The following is a 15003-nucleotide window of genomic DNA, read 5'->3' as shown; positions in this document are numbered from 1 at the left end:
GGCCGTTCTTCTCTTCCTGCTGGAAACAACGCCGGGACCCCAAAAGCCGCTTTCCCTGCCCTGCTGGAGGCCGAGCTGTGGCTGCCCTGCCCCGCTGCTGCTGCTTCGAGTTTTCGCTACGCTGTAGCCCTGCTCGCCCTGCCTGCCTGGGCATCCGTGGGGTTCTCCCATCTGGATACATCTCGCCTGCCACCCGGGATTTGCGTTCGTCCCTGCCGCTCTAGCCTGCCGCTCTAGCCTGCCGCTCTAGCCTGCCGCTCCTGCCTGCCGCTCCCAGCCTGCTGCTCCTGAGAGTCCGGGATCGGCTGCCCAGCGGTTTGTGAAGCCTTTGTCCCATCCCTTCCCGGGATCCCAGGCCGCCATTGCCCGCGTGTTTCCCGAGCTCGCTCCGGAGCGCCCCCTGCAGCCGCGGGGGAACCATCGCACCTGCCCTGCTCACCGGGAGCCGCCAGCGCCCCTGCCGGCTGCGAGCGGAACTGCACCCGAGGGGAAATAGCCTGACAGCCGAGAAGGCTGGGACTGGGTTTGTGTGTGCTGTTACTGTCATAGTTGTTGTTGTTCTGTTTGACTGGTTATATACATATACATATATATATATATATATATATATAGTAAAGAACTGTTATTCCTATTTCCCACATCTCTGCCTAGAGGCCCTTGATTTCAAAATATAATAACTTGGAGGGAAAAAGGGTTATATCTGCCACTTCAAGGGGGGCTTCTGCCTTCCTTAGCAGACACCTGTCTTTCAAAACCGAGACAAGACTGCAATGCACATCTTCTGCAGTGGAAATCAGCTACACTTTCATGCTCAAAATGTCAAGTTCATGTTGTTTACAACCCAGTTTTCCACAGTCTCAGCTGGTTAGCCTTTTTCTTCTAAGAGAAGAAGCACATTAGGTCTAAAAGACATCTTTTACTCTCTAGCATTGAATTTTGAGACATGTCCATTTGACAAGAAGACACAAGAAAACAACACATAACCAAAATCAGTCTTTATTAACTATTTCAAAAGTCATTTTCTGAGTCACGATCCTCAATTCTTTGGAGCGGCCGCCTAATACCGATTATTAAGTCTACAGAGAGAAGCTCTGTAACACAATGAAGAACTGAAATGACTAACTGGTATTTGCAATACACTGACTCTAAGCCTTCACTATTTACAGGCAGTGGCTGATTTTTTCGGAGCGAATTAATGGCTTCAAGATAGAATTTGGTAAAGCCATCTCGTTCTGCCCTCCTGTACAAGGCCTTGGGAATACTTAGCAAAGCATCAGCAACCACGTTAGACACAACAGTTACCTCTGACTGCTGACACTGTTTTGCATAGTCCTGAATATAATAATGTAACAGGATTTCAAAGTAACCTCCTACTGGCAAAACTGGTCCCGCTTCTATGAGGGAGTTGGAGTAATCCTGTGCAGTACCTACACAACTCTCCTCCTCTTTAAATGGAATGATATGGCAACATGTTTTTTCTAGACCTTTGCCACCATGCAGGCACTCAGACACAGTGACTATATCGGTGTTATGTGCCACTAGCACAGCAGTGCTGTGGTTCTTTTGATTGTGGACCAGCAGATCACTTTTATGAGGGTCTAAAATTTTTGTCTCTGTTTCATCACTAAGTGCTTTCAGCTGACATTCAGAAACCTGGTTACTATTACAAGTATTTTCTGTTACCAGTTGTTTCTGAGCAGCTGAAAAATGCCAAGTGCAAACATCTGAGGCTTCACTCTGGCTTTCACCTTCCGCTTTCCATTCCTCTCTCTGATCACCTGTTTTAAACACCTGCTGCAGCATTGTGAACGCCTCCTGTAAAGCAGCAGCATGCTGCTCATTAACGCCATCGACCGGCCCACAAAGGATCAGGCAATGGGGCTGGAAGGCGCACACACTGCTGAAGCCAATGTGGACACATCTCTTGGAGATAAGCAGCAAGGGCAGGCAAAACGTTACCACAGCAGTTTCGGTTATTTCTCTGTCCATGTTATCACCGAAAGATGCGTAAGGGGAGACGCCGGTGATTTCACTGATAAGGGCCATTTCTTCCGACGATAAACACTCTACCACAGACACACCATATAATTTGGCATAGTAGATAACTACTTCTTCTTGCTTCGCACTCGACAGTAAAAGCTTAACGTTGTTGCTCTGCAAGCGTTTCATTAAGGCTTCTGTCCTCCTAGTGACCCAGCGCAGGGAAGCCTGATACTGACCCTCAGAGTCTACAACAAACTCGACGCCGGGAGCCGTCAGGGCGGGCCGCAGCGGCTCGGTGACGAGCAGGGCCCGCAGCTCCCCGTCCGCCGGGCAGTAAGCAGCGAAGTCCCTGCGGAGGACGATGCCGGACAGGACCCTGGAGCTCGCCAGGGGCAGGCCGGGCACGGTGGCGTGCAGCTCCGGGAACCGCCGGCCGAGGAGCCGCAGCGCCTGCGGGCGGGCGGCGGCGGTCGGGGCGCAGCGGCGGCACAGCTCGGCGCAGAGCCGCGCCAGGCGCTGCCGCTCGCCGGGGCCCAGCCGGCCGGCCAGGTACGGCTCCAGCAGCGCCTCCAGCTGCTCGGGCGGCGCCGGCCGCAGGTGCCGCCGCAGGCCCCGCGCCGCCGCCCGCTCCAGCACTTGCCCCTCGAAGTCCCGCAGCGCCCGCCGCAGCCCGGCGCCGCCCCCCGCCGCCCGGAGCCCGCCCAGCACGGCCGCCAGCAGCACCACGAAGCTCTTGGCGCCGTCCCCCGTCGCGGCGCGGTGGCTGCAGGCGCGGGCCGCCATCACCCTGCGGGCACACGGGCAGCGTTAGGGAGCCGCCCCCAGCAGCCCCGCCCGGCCCCCCCGCCGCGGTACCTGGCCGCGGGCGGCTCCAGGCTCAGCGCCTCCAGCAGCCGCCGCCCGTCCCGCGTCGGCATCACCTCACCCGAGGGCCGCAGCAGCAGCGCCCGCCCGCCCCGCGGCCCCAGGGCGCCGCGCACCGCGCCCGCCAGCGCCGCCGCCTCCTGGCACAGCGGCTCCAGCCCGGCCGCCGCCATGGCCGCCGCGCCCGGGCCGCCCCTTCCGCCCGCCGCGCGTCACGGCCGCGCCCGGCCAGCGGCTGAGGGGCGGGGGGACGCGGGGAGCGGGAGCCGGGCTGCGGCGACCGAGGAGCAGGAGGGGGAGCGGGGCCGGGGAGCGGTGCACAGAGCCCAGAGACGCGGAGGTGCGACACATCTTTATTGGAGGCGGCCCGTAACAGTTCAGATCCCTCCCACAAAGCGGTGATCCCGGGTGTCGGACAGGGCGGGACACACGGGACGGGAAAGCGGGCGCTGTGTCCTGAGGGCTGATTTTCCCGCTTGGCAGAGCGAAAGGCCAGGGTAGGGCATAAAGGAGAAAAAGTTAGAGAGAAAGCCCAAATAATCGCGCCCTGACGTTCGAACTATTTCTGTATTACCACAACGTAGTGCAGCTTCACTGTCAACATCCAAAATCCTCCACTCTCGGCGCACCAGCCAGAAAGAGCTGATTTCTCCCCCCCCTCCCCCCAATCTGACTAAGCAGGAACATCAGTTCTCAAATACAACAGCCCTCACAAAAGGTCTGATATTACATATGGCACAAATTTGACAAATCTTTACATGTCTCAGAACAGCATAGAAACCCATCAAGAAGGCACTGTTTACAATACTCGGATATCTGCTAAATGTGCTGTGATTTGCGGGTACTCTTGAAATGAAAATAATTAAAACTTAAGGGATGTACAGGATTTTTGTTACACATTATTTACACAAACAATGGTAATAGCCAAAAATAACAGCCTTCAAGAAACAAGAATTACAAATCTGTTTCATGAACACAAGTCTAGCAAAAAAAAAAAAAATTGCCAAAGGCACAGAAGGACAGCAAACAACAAAAAAGAAGAAACCACAACCATTACATTTTACAGGATAACCTTTCAAAGAATTTGTGAAATTTCACAAGGGGAAGGAAGGACATGACAACCGGGCTATATGCCCTCATCAAGTAATATCAACTATTTAAAAGGAATCAACAGGTGAAATTCAAGAAACATCATCTAGTGTTGAAAATGATACTTGTTGCATTTCACGTGGCATATTTACTTTTTCTTATCTTAGGTCATCTGTACCCAATCAGGCAACCTGTACCTAAATGGCAACTTAAAGGCATAGAGTGCATCTGAAAACAAACAAACCAACCCAACAAAACCACATGGCAATAAATTCTGCAGATATTTCCTGTACAAGAAAAAAAACCCAAACAAAACAGGACTTGGAAATCAAATGTGAAAACGTGCTGTTATAAACTTTAAAAATTAGTAGAAGACCACAGCCCTCAAACATCTGCAAACTGTACAATCAATTTTTATATATGTGCAGAGCTCAGTCTTAAGCAGGTAGTAAGTCAAGATCTGCTGTACATCATGGCTAAAGAGGACAATGGTGACGCACTAAAGAAAATGATCCATACACATCTGTGACCAACTGTACAGTAAAAATTAGGGAAGAAGTTACTTTGTTCTATTCAAATGAGGGAACATCATACAAAACCCAGCAAAATAAGAATTACTAGGTTTTCACTGTACTTTTCAGAATTTATCATACAGTCTCACAGAAGTCTGCAATTTTACTTTTCAAAACGTTTCATCACATACTCTTTACCTTTCCAGATCATCACTAAAAACACTTTTTCAACAGAATTCAACTCTAAAAAATAAGTTGAAAAGGAAAACAAGCATAAGGATTTTGTTTCGCTCTGTTCAAGTCTTTTACCTGCCTTGAGCTGAGCATGAACTTCAGCTGTAGAGCATCTTTTTAGTCTGACAATGTCTAACACCAAGCTGCCAGCCAACTGGCTGGGTCAAATCCAGTCACTACCATGCAGTTCATGTAAAAATGCACGCAGACTGTGTTATTCACTGCTCTTGAATAGAAGTGATTTTAAAAATCAGCCTGAAAAGGCAGAAGGACACTTCTATTTACAAGGGAGATAAGAGCTTGTAACTATCAGTCAAGAGTTTCAGCACCGCAAATTTAGCAGAGTATTATTTTAGGGGATTGAAGTTATTGCCCAAATCTCACTCATTGGATTATTCTCATGTTTAGAATATGTTTAAAGGCTTGTAATGGATCTTAAGACAAGGGAAGCTTTGCCATCTGAATGCAATAATGAATGGCCAAATTCCAGGCTGAGAACACTAAGTCAATGTCACAATACTCTGCTTTCTTAATGCCATTTCATGCATGGATGACAACTTCAGTTTCCATTTAGAGACTGAGGCATTTGTAATCATTTTTTGTTGTTGTTTATGAAGGAATTTTCTACGTTCACAAATTTTACCTTATGAGATGTAGATTTAATAGAAGTCCAACCAGGTTTGGTCTTGCCCATAGCTACAAGATCTGGCTAATATACCATGTTCCAGAAAAATTATTCAAGACCAAACCATGCTAATGTGAAGCTGTAATAAATATGCTGCAGTTCACTGCTTACACAATTAACTTTTATGCAGCTGAGGCCCAAGGAAGAGGAAAGGTAAAAGAGAAGGGGAGGTGTGTGGAAGCTGGATAGATAAACGAGTAAACAGTATTTTCACTAAATACTAGTGAGACTGATGCAGAACAGAAAGGCAGATCACCTGGAGAGTCAGGTAGGCTGTCCAAGGCAGAGGGATAAAACGTGGCCATGGCAAAAAGTTAAGCATGACTTTTGAACTGTTCCACTGCCCAGGATGGATTTGATCCTCTGAAAACGAACTTGGCTGTCCTTCACATTGTGTCCTGTTGTCTCGCCTGGGGTACTGAAAATACAATTCTACAGCCCCTTTTTGCCTTGGTATGCTTGACTGGCACAGGGAACTCACCAGATAAACACCGGCACTACATTTTTTGCTGGAATTTTACAAATTCTATACATGCCTATGTTTCTTCAAATAAAAAATGTTAGAAACCCTGGTTTTGAATTGAAACTTAAGCTTCGCATGAATTTGTATGGCTACAGCATACTAAAAAGGTGCATCCATGTATTCTGGTAGGTAGTATACACTTGCAGTAAGGAAGGATTTCACAAACACTTGGATTTTCCTCTCATTTGTTTTGAGATATATGATGTTAGCCATCACAAAATTTCTGAGCTTTCCCTGTGTAAACACATACATTTTCATTTGCAAGTGTACGCATGACATTGCCCAAATCCTATTCTACCTTGCCTTTTGGAGATTCAGCTCAAGCTACACACTAAGCATACCTCTTCATCTTCACATTTTGTTTCAAAAATAACCATGAGTCCTGGCATCAGCAGTCTGTCTGCTTACTGTGACGTGGCCATACACAAATGTAAATTCGAAGCTGTAGACTTTTGAAGACTTACAAACATACCAGAAATCCTTGATACTTGCAAATCATGAGAGAGAGCAGACCAAGACAGTACCTCCCTCGGTGCTGTACTGTTAAAAATGTGCTTTGTACAATAGATGCAGGAATGTTTTTATGACGAATCTGAATTTTTTAAACTATAAAACAGCTGGCTTACAAGCCTTTAGTAATTCAGGATAAAAACCTCATACTTCCAAAACAAATCACGGACATTATGTCGCAGATTTCCCAAAGACTTTAGCTTTTTACTTGCCATTTCCTAATACTCACAATCTTTTGTATAATAATGTATTTGTTTGACCTTAAGCAAAAGTTTACTTCCAAACACCCAATGCCATTTACAAAAGCTGCTGACTACTTCAAAAGTTCCTTTGTTACAAAAATGCTAGGTTTATATATAATGGAGTATGCCTGTTTATCATTCTACCATAACAGGAATCCCATCCTACCTACAGAGTCTGACCTCTGAGTATTTAACTTGATCTATTCCGTGGTGAAGATTCATCAGTACAGCGTATGACGCAATATAAACACAAGGCTGATGTCGTATGACTGCGAGACAGAGGCACACACCAGGCAAAAGAGTGTACTGGCACTTACACAATTCTTACTGCAACTGGGTAGACAGAAGTATGATTCTGAACCATGAACGCTGAGGCAAAGTTCTGTAAGTTGTTGCTACACAGTTCTTTTACATAATATTGCATCATTTGAAGTCCAGCTTAAAATATGGTCCCCAGTAACAGTTCGATCATTCCAGTTCAAGAAGGCCCTTGTTCATACTTCTTATTTGAACAAGAAATTAATGATAAGCTGTAGCAGAACCATGAGTATAATGAAGACACAGTGCTTAAACTGCAAGGAATGGTAGTCCCAGGGTGATGAATTAGAAGTGACTCTATTTCGTAGTGCCATGATCTCCCTGTAAGATAGAAAACAATATCCTGTAAGTTACAAACTAGACAATTAGACATTTTCTACTATGTTAGGGCTCCCTACAGAAGGCAGCTTTAGAGGAAAACTATGAAACATCAATGAGCAGTCAACATTAGAGAAGAGTAAAGATACATACCAGCCTCTAATGGGGAAAAAAAAAAAGCTGTGAAATTACTATTCTATAAACCATTTTAATTAGTTTTTAAGTAGTACTACCTCTTAATGTCTTCCTGTGTTTCCTTTATAGACTCAATGGCACTCTGCAGTTCACCAAGGTCTGCCCCTTTTTTCCTTATTCTTGTATTATGCTTCAGAAGTTGTGCTAGAAGGATACAAAAGTCAGATGTAATTGACTGAAGTCACTGCTGCCATAAAAGGAACAAAGTATGAATGACAAACTAAGCCTGTTGTAAAAATGAGAAGAAAGTTTTCTGGCTAGCTTCTATTGAAAACTTAATTTCAGAGTCACCTATACCACAGAAGGACAGCAACTTAAGTGCTTGAAATGTCTTTTAAACACTTGCCATATTGTTTAGCTTCTGCAAACATTATCAACAACAAAAATCTACCCTCTAGCCACATACTAATCTACAAATTAAAACAATTAATCTTTTAAGAAAGGAAAGAGTTTACGAACACTATTCTTTTTCCCTAGGTACTAAATATGTGCAGCACTTAAGCCTACACTGCATTTAAAAAGACTAGAAAATCTGCAATTAAAAACATGAGCCATTCTGCTCCTTTTGTTTTCCAGAATGTGCTTCATGTTGGATAAAACTAAAGCATAGTAAAAACATTAAGATGAGTATGCATGACACTGAACTCTTCAGATGTCAAATAAATTTATTATTTCTGTATGTAAATGTGTCTTCTCATACCTTCACTCCCAGAGGAATCCTGGTTATCAGGCTCTGGGGATGAGAAACCACACTCTCCTTTCTTCTGACTGGCTGGCTTTCGTTTGATTTTTGGAACAGTAACCTAAAATTGATAAATTTATGTTATTTCCAGAGAACCAGAACTCTAGCAAAGCAGCACATTCCAACAGTGACAGTTAAAAGCACAATATCTAATAGAAGTCCAAGTTAAAATTTTTGATGTATTAGCAGTCTGAATTTTGTGCATCTTCCCATTTAAGGAAAATACACATTGAACTGCTGAGCTCAAGTTTGCGTATTTTATTTTCGTATCCAATCAAGTAATTTTTACCACTTAGGATGCAACACAGAAGTGAAAGACATTGTTTGGACTGTGTAAACAACATTTTTGTAGGATAATAGCATTTCCAATTAATCCCAATGCTCTGATGATCTTTATACACATAATGGGCAACATATACAAGTTCCTGTATCTTGCATGTGCTGTCAGAACTGGAACATACCATTGGCGTCCGATGCCGAACTTTTGTTTGGATTGTGCCATCTTTTTCAAACTGGATCATATCATTCAAAGGGTCCCATGGTCTGGTACTAGACAAAGAGAATATTATTAACACTACAGCAATTTAAATAAGAAATATTTCCTTGCTCAGAAACTACTCAGTATGAAGAGGCAAAAAATCTCCCTATATAGAAATCAGACATGGTGTTAGGATCTTATCTTCTACCTATGGTCCAGTCTTAACCTGAAGGGCCAATAAATGGCTAAAATAGGGCCAAAAAATGAACTTCATGTCCAGATCAAACCCCCAGCCAGCTGGCAGAGTATAAACTATTATATTAACCAATATCATTATGTATCTTTTTTTGCCGATCATATGTATTTGCAAACATGGAGAGATGTCCTGCTTCAGATACAGTTATTATTTTAGAACTACTGGGAAATTAGACAAATTTAAAAATATTTAACTGCTTTCTGTTGAGTTTTCTTTTTTTTTTCCTTTTAAAAAATGCCTAGGAAGGCGAGTTTAAGAATCAATTACCTCAAACCTGCTTCCATCCCTTAGTGGCTAATGGTAATCAAGACTAGTGTCATGAGACACTAATGAGATATGCAGTTTTCTTGTTCTGATTTTTTAAGAGTGCTTTTCCAATTACAGCCTAATACAGAATTTATAAAAAACCACAACAGCATGAGAGACATAGCTCATTAGAGAACAACAAGCAGCCAAAGGCAAATACCAACATCTCCGCTGATCACAGGCTTTTCAGGACAGAAACTGCAAGTGAGCTGCAGGAAGGATGTTCTGACACATAGCTTTAGTGAGAGTAGATTAAGCATGGATTTCCTTTCGTGTCCTTCTGTATGCCTTTTAAATAGTTGTAGCTGTTTCAGATGTTGTGAACATGGACCTGCACTTATATCTTAGCTTAACCTGACTTGAATTAAATGTCATCTGAGGCAACTGGGTTAAGAACTAGACATTGCTCTCTTCTGTATTTGTAATCCAGATGCCTAAATCCATAATCCAGATACCTTAACAAATGCTCCAGCTCACTGCACACATCTTTCACAGTAAGTGCAGAAGGCTGCTCTCTACATGGAGCAGGTGGCGAGCCAGCATTATATGCTTAAAAGGAGAGAGAGGCTTCTTCCAGGCAATGCTGACAGTGCAGACTGCTTTCTAGCACATAGCAAAATTTCTGCGGCACATCCTTGAACCACAAGGCCTCAAGGACACCAGAAATAATGCAGATTAACAAGATAGGTCTTAAAGCTGCAGAGGACAGTCTAACAGATTGCAAGTACTGTCCTTTTCCTAATGGTTTTACACAGGGTTCAAGAGTATGGGCAGTCAATTCAGCTGGACCGTTCGTAACTCTTCCAGCAGGAAGAGGCATCAACAGCACTAGAAGGTTCAAACCAAGACAGGGTGCTTCACAGAGCATTTAGTCTAGTTGGGGAATTTCCCTGCTGCAGGATGTTTTCGGAGGTGAAGGTCTGCACAAACTTAATAGGAAACCAATGAAATTCATGGAAAATAAATTTACTGAGAGTTGATATATACACAGATTCCTTGTTTGGTTCCACGAAACCTCCAAGTTGCAAATTTGCTGGAGACATGTAGAGTACTCAGGAATCTCATACTCTTCCCTGTACATACCCTTAGGCCATGACCTCAGTATTGCCATTCCTGTACAGAAAAGTAAAGGCCTCCCAGGTTTAGCCATGGGAATATACTTACAGCATTCGTGGCTCCAAAGTTACTTAACTCTGTGTGTATCATCTTTGGCTATTTTACTTTTACAATCCCTACAATACAGAAGCATGTTGGGTACTGAAAAAAAAAAAAATCAGCAGAACTTGGGTGCTCTGTGAAAACCGTCACTAGTAAAGGGCTCAGCTTCAAATGGACTTTTGCAACATTGGTGAGGACACAGAATGCATCCCTCCAGCAATCAGGGAGACAGCTACATCTTCATCTTCTGACCTAGAGCATCACACAAATTGATTCACACACACTCATGTGCAGGGCATATTTGACTGCCAGGCAGAACCACTGGTCCCAGCATTAACTATTGCTGTAAACCTGCTATTCTCAGAGTTATTCTAATATGTAACAAATTAAATAGCTCAATCCAACTAAGCACAGGTTTCTCTGATTTTCAGGTACGAGATTTTCTGATTTCCAGCTGGTATGCCCATAGGTACCATATTTTCCAGTCTGGGAAATCTGTGTAGCTGTTCTGGTCAGTCTAAGGGGGGAAAAAGGGAGGACAGTGCACCCCAAAGTGCCATGCCACAAAAAAATCTAGAACATAGCACAGCTATGTCATTATACATAAATAAGTTCTGTGTCTCAGTTCTTTTGCTCCTGAAACCACAGGAAGTGGCTCAGCAACATTACCAAGCACTCCAGGACTCACTCAGCATATTTGTAGTGCCATTCTCCTGTGACTGAATCCTGATCAAACAGCTTGCATGTCCACTCTTCACCCTTAAGTTTCCTCTCTTTGGCACTCTTTCTCTGAGCTTCTTCCAGAATGTATTTCTCATGAGTAGCTTCTGTTTGGTCTTTATTATTTATTGCTTTTGTCACTTGTTGCCAAAGCCTGACAAATGAACAACATACAGAGTCACCAGAGTCACAATCTGGTTGACAGAAATAATTGCAAACAATTTCCTCAATTACAGGCTAAGTAAATGGACCACCCTCCAAAGAGAATATTATCATCACCCACCAAAGAGAATATTACCATTTTTAATAGATGTTTTATCTACATTTCTATCAAGATTTCCATGATTGTAAGGTTTATAAATAATGATCTTATATTTAACAGTCTTACTTTCTTTTATCATCAAAGGCTAGTATCACCAAACATGGGAAAGTAATGATAATTTGCTTATAATTTGGAGAAGACTATGAGTTTTATTTTGGCAAAATAAATACATGGTTCTAAAGTGAACTTACTTCTCTGACTCAAAGTCATCTTGCTCTTCAAACTTCACAGTGTATCTAGGTAACCTACGCTGCTTCATATCAGATGTTGGGTTCCAGAATGTCTCTGAAACACCTGTCTTCTTGTCACTAATAGTAACTTCACTGTCCTGTAACAGATATGATTGTTACTTTAATTGTAATTATCTCAGAGAGGGCCAAAATAACAAAAAAGCAAGGAATAATTGCCTTTTTTTTTTGTAATAAGAATTTATTTTCTTTTGAATGCATGCAGTTAAGAATAATTAGATATGCTAACTTCAAAATTCAATTTCTGCCCTCTGTGCTAGGTTCTAGCTTGGAACAGTGATGCGATGGAATCATTACCACACCTAAAACCAAGGGATGCCATGTCACCTCACCAGAACTGAAACAACCTTAAATATTTCATGCTGGTGCCATAACAATTCTTCATTGAATTAATGCATATACCAAAATATTTTGCAAGCTTCATTGTAAAGCAACATTTCATTTTCTTCCTAAACTACTTAAATGTGCATTTTTCCACCTTTTAACAGCTGCAAATAGAACAATGTTGATTCTATACTTTCTTGAATACTTTCTACAAAAGCAGTACTTAACTTTTTTGTAAACATGAGTCTTTTTTGTATTTAAGTGCTATTTTAACCTGTCTCAACCATCAGCCAGCATTTATAAAAGAGCATCACTCACTACTTACCCAGTGACCCTCTAAAATAGCCAGAACTTCTTTGCCAAGCTTAATTTTCCCTGATATTTGGTTAACACTGTCATTGTTACCCAAAAAAGGCTGCAAAACAAAAAGAAATGGTTTCATGTTTACTTGAGTAACATATGATTTTTGTTCATATGTTTAATATTACGGGAAAATGTGAATTTGTGAAATGTGCTGTAAACAGCCCGCATAGCTTTAATATTGTATCTTCTGCCTATTCAATCCCCAAAAGAAGTATAAAACCAGAGTAAGTAGTTTCTTTTTCCCTTCTTCTTAAAAGATTCGCTGAGTATAAGTACTGTCTAAGAAATGTGGAAAGAAAGCAGAAAATAATGCAGAAAACAGTGACACAATGATATCCCAAAGGACACAGTCGTTTGCAGCACTAATTTCACAGCTTTGCCAAGGACCATTTGTTACTAGAGATTATCTTTTGTAGAAACAACAACAATGATTGCCAGGGATTTTCTCTGGCCTTCTCATAGGCTGCACATGTATCTTGTGGACTGACAAGGCAAATTGTCAGTTAACACAGCCTCCCAACTTTTATGTTTCCCCTATAATTTCAACTGAATGCAGTTTCCCTCTCCACATGCACACTTCTTGAAAACTGTTTTTTCAGCTTTAAATCAGTTTCCGCCTCAAAGATGGCAAATGCAATTTTCAGAAGCCATCTAGAAGTAGTTTAGAAACCTTTGTTTAGCTTATGTGAGTGGACATGATGTTCATTCTGCTTCTTGCGCCCACTCACAGCACTTACTAACCTTGAGTTTGAATTCAATTGTTGCGCTGTAGCCAGTTTTCTCACAGGTGATGTTGACTGTTCCTCCAAGCTCTAAGGTCATTGTTCCATAAAGAATTCCTGCAAGAGAAAAAACAAAACAAAACAAAAAAAACAAGAACAAAAAAAACCAGCTAAAATGAGTATTTTTAACTAAACAAAACCTCTAAGTTACTTGGGTACAATTCCTAGAGTAAACATGCTTAAGCCAGAGGAAAAATTGTATTTTCAGATGGCCTTTCCTAATGATAATCACGATCTTTCTGCCAAATAAGAAAACCCAAACAGAAACAAAAAGATCCAAAGGAATTACAGATAAGCAGAAAAACAGTTTATGAAGACGTATCTTTGGCAGCGTAAGCTGCCGGCTCTAGCAAGGGTGATGTTTAGTCTTATTGGAGATGACTGGAGGAGGGAAGCTTCTGAGGTTAAGACAAGAAAATAATCTATGACAAAGACAGCAAAGAAAAACTTCACTCAAAAAGAAGCAGTATGTACAGTCAGGCCACAGGTGAAGACACTCATGGACAACCAATGTATGACAACTCTGATCACTCCCTAAAGACTTTTGAAAGTACAAGGGTGACAGTGCTGAGTACGCTTGCTTTCCCATGATTACTATTTCCCCCTGCAATGCAGTGTTTGAATCATTGAATATATTTTACATACACTGGATGCATGTGCAAATATGCCTTCCCTGCATATCCTTCTACCTTTCTCCCTATCAGCTTTATTAGTAACACTAATTCTTCTTCCTGTTTGACTTGAATGTATGTGTATATGTTATGTGCTTTAATTGTTAAGTATTATTTTTGCCATCAAAGGTATAAAAAAAAATACAACACAATATTAAAAACATTAAAAAACAATGGAAAGAGAAAAATCCAAACTCAGATTACCTATTTCTGCTAATTGATCTTCATATATCTCAAAGGAAGAAAGTATTATATTTGGTAACTTTACAGTCAGGCTTCTGAAAGAGAATTCTAGCTATTCTGAAAGGGCATTCTGGAGTACAGGGGTAGACAATACTGAATAAGCTACAGCTTAAAAATGAGCAATTCTGAAATCTATTTTGTGCTATTACCGACCTTCCAGAAAGCTTTACAAAGCACTGACCCGTTTCCCATAGTGAAACTAAAGACAAATGTTCATGATTTACAATCAAATCACACTATGGAATAGATACTACATTGCCTTTGATGTTTACAAGAGGAAAATATTGGAAAAGCTCAAAGCTTCTCTAAAAAAAGGCAACTCAAACAGTAAATTAATGTAATGTAGTGACAGATTACTATATAAATATATATATACACACACACTCTTACTATCTCTTACTATTTATGAAAAAAAAAAATAAATCTTTCTCTGTGTCAAAAATTAAAACATGGCTTAAACAACACATGTATTTTTCTCCTGATAAAATATGTGGAAGCCTACAGCCACCACTGTTGCCAATATTAAGAACACTCTTCTCAGCTGACAAGTTTGAATCCAACACAGTACATTATTTAGAATAATTAACTATTTAGAATAACAAACTTCTTTTCTCATAACTTTGCCATCTAGAGAACGAAAAAACCCCACTACCTTTACAATGGGCATATGGCATTGTCATTACATAATCTTCTCCCCTATTTAGAAACGTTAGCCGTCCTTCTCCGTCCAGTATGGCAGATAATGAATTCCCTGAAATTCAAAGACAGACTGTCACATTTCTCATCCTGCAAGACAACAGTCAACATTCCCTAATAACTAAGCAATACAATTAAGAACATCAATATATTTAGCACTGCAACCTATCATGTCTAGTGAAGCCACTATAATACACAGTGTCTCTGATTAAAAAGTAAAA

At 41.8% G+C, this 15003-nt stretch overlaps 2 protein-coding genes across 10 annotated transcripts in view; both read right to left on the bottom strand.

The window, feature by feature from the left end:
* Positions 1 to 980: 980 nt before the first annotated feature.
* On the bottom strand, positions 981 to 3020 carry BBS10 (Bardet-Biedl syndrome 10; the record flags this gene model as incomplete). Its single annotated transcript, XM_082281050.1, has 2 exons — positions 981 to 2770; positions 2839 to 3020. The coding sequence occupies 2 exons, from the start codon at positions 3018 to 3020 to the stop codon at positions 1009 to 1011; spliced, it is 1944 nt and encodes a 647-aa protein (XP_082137176.1). The 3' UTR covers positions 981 to 1008.
* A 421-nt stretch (positions 3021 to 3441) lies between these two features.
* The window catches only part of OSBPL8 (oxysterol binding protein like 8), an 85440-nt gene continuing 73878 nt past the window's right edge, over positions 3442 to 15003 (bottom strand). For all 9 annotated transcript variants that reach the window (XM_082280518.1, XM_082280517.1, XM_082280515.1 and 6 more), the window contains 9 exons: positions 14739 to 14837; positions 13132 to 13229; positions 12353 to 12442; positions 11647 to 11783; positions 11102 to 11287; positions 8677 to 8764; positions 8174 to 8276; positions 7512 to 7617; positions 3442 to 7281 (listed from right to left, as the gene is read on the bottom strand). In XM_082280518.1, coding sequence (XP_082136644.1) covers positions 7146 to 7281; positions 7512 to 7617; positions 8174 to 8276; positions 8677 to 8764; positions 11102 to 11287; positions 11647 to 11783; positions 12353 to 12442; positions 13132 to 13229; positions 14739 to 14837 — 1043 coding nt within the window. In that variant the 3' untranslated portion in view covers positions 3442 to 7145. The remainder of the gene's footprint in view (positions 7282 to 7511; positions 7618 to 8173; positions 8277 to 8676; positions 8765 to 11101; positions 11288 to 11646; positions 11784 to 12352; positions 12443 to 13131; positions 13230 to 14738; positions 14838 to 15003) is intronic.

Source organism: Coloeus monedula (assembly GCF_965178545.1).
Source record: "Coloeus monedula genome assembly, chromosome: 4".
NCBI lineage: Eukaryota > Metazoa > Chordata > Aves > Passeriformes > Corvidae > Coloeus > Coloeus monedula.
This window is presented reverse-complemented; position numbering and strand designations above follow the sequence as displayed.